Source organism: Manihot esculenta, chromosome 14, assembly GCF_001659605.2.
Source record: "Manihot esculenta cultivar AM560-2 chromosome 14, M.esculenta_v8, whole genome shotgun sequence".
In the NCBI taxonomy this organism is placed as follows: domain Eukaryota; kingdom Viridiplantae; phylum Streptophyta; class Magnoliopsida; order Malpighiales; family Euphorbiaceae; genus Manihot; species Manihot esculenta.
This window is the reverse complement of record NC_035174.2, coordinates 11676627-11683272: the sequence shown is the minus strand read 5'-3', so window position 1 is coordinate 11683272 and position 6646 is coordinate 11676627. Positions and strand designations below refer to the sequence as shown.

The following is a 6646-nucleotide window of genomic DNA, read 5'->3' as shown; positions in this document are numbered from 1 at the left end:
GCTCTTGAATGTTATGCATTCCATCTCTACTATCATTTGAAGTAAAACTGGAACCTCTTGAAATTCAAATCTAATAAGCCCGCCCCATTAATAAAGCACTGAAGCATAGAAGTACTATTAGAACAAAGAGAATTTCCCTCAAGTTTCTCCCTAGAGTATAAAATAAAATTGCAATCTCCCACCAACAAACAAGCTTCATTTAGGGAGTTCGAAATAGAAAATTAACCAAAAGTGTGGAAATTAAAAAAATAAAAATAATTATTTTTTTCCTTTATTTAGATTAAAGATGGCGAAAAAATTTTAAAATGAAATTGAAAATTGGGAGAGTAGAACTTGAAATTTCTCATATTTACTCAAATGCACTTACCACCACATTAAGTCTATGAAGGCATAATTACACTTATTTAAATTTAAATATTAAATAATTATTTTTTAATAAAATTTAAGAGTTAAATATTAAAAAAAATAAAACTTCAATGGACTTTTTACATACTTATAAGGTGTAAATGAATACATAAAAAAATTAAAATTGAAAAACAAAATCATATTTTATAATAAAAATTATTATTATTTTAATAATATTATTTATTATTAATTGAATAAATGTATATGTTTTAATGGAAAAGATAGTAAATAATTTTTTTTTATTTTATTCGATAATAGTTTTCAAAATAATGTTTAGAGTAATTAAATATCCAATAATAAAATTATTCTTATTATTTAATATACAGATACTAAAATTATTAATAATTATTACCATGAAAAAAAAAAGTAAGTATTTTCCAAGAGGTTCTTTATGAATTTAAAATCAAAAGATGGGAAAGCTTGAGTGACACCATCATATTCATAACAGCTGGATTTGGTTGAAAATGAGCTGTTAAAATTCCCAAGCTAATATTATTAATATTATTAAAATAAAAAAATTTTTATACACATTTAAGTGTATAAATTGATTTTAAAATTTTAAATTATTATATAATATTCTGCCACCTGGGCTGGCTTATTTGTCACTTACTTTAAATATACTTATCAAATAATTTATTATAATTAACTCATTCATGATGATCAATTGAATTTTTCTTAAATCTTAATTTATATTGGTCATTGCAAAATCAAATAAATGTTTTTATATAAATTTAAATTCTAGTTTTTATATCTTTAATTTTATCTTACAAAATATTTTAATTAATTTGTATAAATTTTATTATAAGCAATAGTTTAATTTTCAGAAGATCAATAGTTTATTATAAGCAGCCCATGAAAACCAATCTCATTAAGTCATATATCACTGGGAGGTAGTCATGCTGTTGAGCAGCATCTAGAAGTGGAAGGGAAAATAGAATCAGAAAAAAAAAAAATACCATAACGATTTGAAAAAAGAGAGAGAGCTAAGATCAAGAAACTGCAACCCCATCTCTACTGGCATTCATTAAGCAAAACCTGGTTGGCCTGGGGCGAAAGTTCCTCCTCCTCTGAAGATCATGACTAGAAGGCTTGATAATCTGAAGCAGAAATGCCTTCAATGAATTTGCCTTATCAATCACAGCCAACTCCCACTTCTTTGATGAAACCTTGACCGTTGATACACTGGGAACCCTATGGAAGTTCCTGTGCAGGCTACACCTGAATGATCCAGGATGTGCGGTGGGGGAGCATAGACATGTCCTGCCTTGTTGCATATGTGATTTTGAGTCTGAAGCTGCACTTCTAGTTGCCATGCACTGAAAATTAATCACATCTGATGAGAGTAAGAACAAAAAAAAAAAGAAGAGAGAATCTGCTGTGGTTCTGGCTTTGTGGGTGCTTTTATAGCCAGCTTTTTACATTAATGACCTTTCCTTTTGTGCACTATCACAGCTTAGTCAAGTGGTTCATATTGTAATATTGACAGCATATTTGGGTAATGATGGAAAGGCGATTTTGTAGAATATTTGGCCTAATTGGAAAGTACAACTAAGGGCTGCTCTTTTAGGTAAAAAATTTAGTGGGAATCCTTGAATTCTTCGATAATTTGGCACCGGAGTGATATATTTTTATAAGAGTTTTGGACGATTTTTATCTTTTAAAATAATTTAAATTAATTTTTAAAATAATTAAATATGATTTAAATTTAACATAATATCATAATTTTTTATCGTGTTGAACCTTCTATAAATATGGTACATTTCAATATAATTGTATAATTTTGAATGTGAAGAGAAGAGACTTGGCCAAATTTAATAGAAATTAAATAATTTTATAAAAAAAATTTTGTTAGATTTTTTTTATTTTTGATTGATGCACATGTTATATATGATAGTTTTACAAAATCAAAAGTGGAATAGTCTGTCCCAAAAAAATTATATTATGTGATATGAATTTTCCTTTTTCTATATGTAAAAGTTAACTAATAATTAATAGTAACAACTTTCCACCTCATTGCATGTAGGAAAGAGTTACAAAATTAGAAAAAGCCAAAAAAAGCTGAAGTTTGCATTAGTTGTATTCCTTTAATTTATATAACTTAATTAGAAAAATCCAAAATTATAAAATTGCTTAATAAAACAATCATATAACTTAATTGTAATAACATATCATTAATTTTATTGAATTATTTTTAATATATTAACGGATATCTTATTTGTTACCATCTCATTGGTTCAAGCTTAATTTCATTCATAGTTTCATACAGGGCCTTTCTTTGCTCTGCCAGAGCTTCAATCATTTGAGTATGCTATTACAGAAACTATAGCAGAAATAAAATCTGAAATGTATGAATTATTAATAATACTAAGACAATAAATCATCATACCTTAGAGGTAATGTAAGACGCACCCATTTCAGTTGACACATATGGAGCTAAACTGAGTAATAGCCAAGCCTAAGGACTCATAATGTACAATGTCCAAAAATATTGCAACCTATGCTACCCAAGGTATACGCAGAATAAAGCAACTAACTACATTAGCACATCTCTATGGGGCCTTGTCTCGGCTTTCCATGCCTCTAGACAACAACTGCTTCGTATACACACGATGCCTTCGCTCTCTTGCGTAGATTACCCAGAAGATCAATGACAGCATCACAGCAGCAGATACCATCACTAGCCCGACATAGATCCATTCGGTGTATCGTCTCAAGTTAGGACAGTAAGAGTGGCTGATGACTGTAAGAGTTTGCCGAACGAAAGTGCAGTCTTGCAAGCTAACCAAGAAAGGGCCATATCGACGCAACCCATAGCTTAAGTTCACAGCAGTTGCCATTTGGTTGTATGTGCTCGGAGTAATTCGACCAGTTGTCTTACAAATTCCAGATTGATCCTGACAGATATAATTCTTCCACACCTATTTGAAACAGAAAATAGAACTCAGAGATGCCTTTCCATGTTATGTATAAGCTTAAGTTAAAAGTAAATCAATGATGCTACAACTTAATTAGACCATGACTGAAATTTATAGTATCCAACCATCACAGAGAACGAGCATAAACAACTCATTTCAAAAAAAAGCACGATGCATAAACAGCAAAAGTGGTATTGTTACCTCAGTAGCATTGTTGAAGTCCACTTCGCCAGCGACACATTGCCGTTCTGTGAAGTCAGAATTAAATGGGTTGCAAAGAACAGGCATCAATGGACCAGATTGGTTATAATACAAAGGTCCTGCCTGCGGAGGGAAATTTCTGTTGGAAACACTGTTGATTATGGTATCAACAACATTGACTAGTTGATATGTAACTTCCTTGGTTTGTCGCAAGGTTGCCTGAGCAGTTGCATTGTCCACACAAGGAATTATATCATCCATTGCTGTTTTAGCAGTAGGGTGCAAGACCCACTCGTCCATTGCAACACACGTATCTGCAACCACACTAGCACATACAAACAAACATCCATTGGGGGTCAAGTCAGAGACGGAAAACATCAAATGTTTACTTCCAACACAAAAAATAATTAACATACTTATGCACAAGAAGGAATACTCCGCACAAAATAAATGTGCCCGCAACAAGAATCCACCCAAGAATCACCAGGCTGCAATCAGTAATGAAATGATAAATATCAAGCTATTTCAAATAACCAAAAAACCTAACTTTCCAAGTTTAAGACTTTGTTTGTTATGATTCATTTTCGGAAATAGCTCAAAGGTAGCATAACTCACGAGTATACAAGACACTGCATTCCAAGAATGGAGAATACTGCAACCAATGTCATCATTCCAACAACATGAGAACATATATTAAGTCATAACGTATCAAATAATTAAAATCTTCAACCTCTAGCTGGAGAAAATAACAAACTTACAAAATCCAAGAAATGCCAAAGCAAGCATTACAGCAGCAAGGATAATGAGAACCAGTCTCCTGTAATTAGTGACCACAATATAAATACAATGACCAAAATGCCACACGAGCAAGCAGCAGGAAAAGTTCAAAGAGGTTTTGCTTACATGGTATCTAAACCATCCTCTATATCTTTGGAATTTTCTTGTGTACGATTGGAAAGAGTGCTGCTAGAGGAGTTGATCTTCGTCTCAATGTCACTGATGCTGTTTCGAATATTGCCTGGCAGTAACATATTGTCAACAGAAACACTCCTAGCTGCAGCAAGATAATCTGACACATTCCTGAGGTTTTCAGCAGTAACATTTGCCTGATTCACAACATAATCCAATGTATGTGTAGTAATGCTGTGGAACTTCTGCTGACCAGTATAGAGAACAACACACCCCACACTGAAATTACATGAATCATTAATGGTGTTAAAAAAACTGCTAATCAAAACTAACATAAAAGGGAAAAACAAGAGGGAATGAGATTATTACATTGCGGAGATTGTGAAGAAAATGAGGAAAATGAGAGAGAGAGCATAGCACATTCGAGAATAGCCATAAGGTTCTCTTCTACAGCAGCAATAACAGAGACAGATGAAGGCCAAGGACAGTCCAAAGAGCACAAACCAAATTCCAGCAATGAGAAAGAAGGGAGCTGCCGTTAAACTAACAGACTGCAGTTGATAAACAAAAAAATAATTTCAAAATAGAACCCAGATGAAAAATAACTTATAATTGATTTCATTCACTCTACAACTCCATATCAAAGCATTAGAAGCCAAAGAATATTGTATAAATTGTATTCCAAATAAAGATTGTTGATGTGCAGAAGAGCCAAGAGAGAGAGAGAGAGAGAACGCACAGCCCAGTAATGTTTATTGCTGATATTATAGCCACCAGTATAACGATTCAAGTTATCCAAAGGGTCTTTCCTTCGAGTTCTTTTTGCAGCCAATATCAGAGTGGAGTTTGAGTTCTCTTCTTCAAGATGCCTTCTTGTCTCCAACGGTATCAGTACACCATTAAAACTCTCATCACTAACAGCCTCTAAAATCACAGAAAATCATCATCAAAAGCCATAAAAAGAAACAGAAGAACTTGCTAGCGCGAACTAAGGAGAAAGATAAAAACTTTTTCCTGAGAAGAACAGAACTCATAAACAACCAAAAAAAAAAACAGAGAGAGATAGAAAGAAGCAGCATTTACCGGGAATATTTAGAGTCTGTAGATGAGAAGTTAAAGTGGTTGCTGAAGAAGATGTGGAGAGAAAGAGAAAGAAAACAAAACCCACTAAAAGAATAAGCAATGGCGAGCTTGATCTGTTACATAACATGGCGTTTTTAGTTGCTCTGTTCCTGTTGCCTCAGCCTTCAAAAGATGGAGAGAAGGAGGAAGAGGCTGTTAAAATTAGTAAAGTACTAAAAGGGCTGAGATCTTTTGCTCTTTCCCTATGTGCTGCTTCTCTCTAAATTTTATTATAACTATGCTTTGCATTAAATAATCTCTTTTTGAATTTTTTTTTTCCTTAAATAATGACGTTAGATGCATTGATCTCTATTTGGCAAAAACCAATTAGCTTTTCTTTATTTTCTTCAAGATAATATAAGGAAAAATACCAAATGAATTTGCTAAATAATTATTCTTATCATCTCAGCATCAACTTTCATGCATCAATATTAAATTTACATTCAAAATGATTTAAAATTAAAGAAATAATATTAAAAGTTTAAAATTTTAACATAATGGGTAATATATTTGTCAGTTAGTTCATTGCCAACTCATTCTTAGACAAAAGGGCATGGACAGTTGTGCGGAAATATGAGCTCATGAAAAAAAAAAATGCAGTCCACAGAGATTTTTATACTTGAATATTTTTCTATAAAAAAATGAATATTTTTATACTTGTTCTCTCTTACGTGTCCAAACGACAACTTGTTTTTTTTTATTTCATATAATTATGATGTGTGTGTGTACCCCAGTTGTCAATCTCTGCTTCTTCTTTTAACAAACGTGTAAAGCTCCCTCCTCCCCATTCTCTTCCATATTTTTTAAATTGTAAATTAATAATATTTATTTTAATTTTTTAATATTAAAATATTTCTATTTTAAAAAATATATAAATTCATTTATTCATTAACATAAAAAAATATGAGATTTTTTAAACAATTACCTTAATTAATTGTGCATTTTGACATGAAATTTGTAGTATGGTGAGTGAGTGATTGTGATATACGAGTGTTTTATAATTTTTCCGTTCTTTTCTTTTGTTTTAAGACTTGCACGTAGACTTTTATACAGAATTTTTAAATGATGTGAATATGAATGTAACGTTTTATTTA

General features: G+C 31.6%; 2 protein-coding genes across 2 annotated transcripts; both read right to left on the bottom strand.

Moving 5' to 3' along the window:
- Nucleotides 1–1337: 1337 nt before the first annotated feature.
- LOC110600358 lies at nt 1338–1789 on the bottom strand. Its single transcript, XM_021737198.2, has one exon. It carries the CDS (start codon nt 1716–1718, stop codon nt 1395–1397), a length of 324 nt encoding a protein of 107 aa, XP_021592890.1. The 5' UTR covers nt 1719–1789; the 3' UTR covers nt 1338–1394.
- A 942-nt stretch (nt 1790–2731) lies between these two features.
- LOC110631069 lies at nt 2732–5782 on the bottom strand. Its single transcript, XM_021778779.2, has 9 exons — nt 5514–5782; nt 5170–5354; nt 4800–4981; nt 4425–4709; nt 4280–4338; nt 4137–4173; nt 3938–4009; nt 3522–3846; nt 2732–3323 (listed from the first exon to the last, which is right to left on the bottom strand). Exons 1-9 carry the CDS (start codon nt 5638–5640, stop codon nt 2955–2957), a joined length of 1641 nt encoding a protein of 546 aa, XP_021634471.1. The 5' UTR covers nt 5641–5782; the 3' UTR covers nt 2732–2954.
- Nucleotides 5783–6646: the final 864 nt, after the last annotated feature.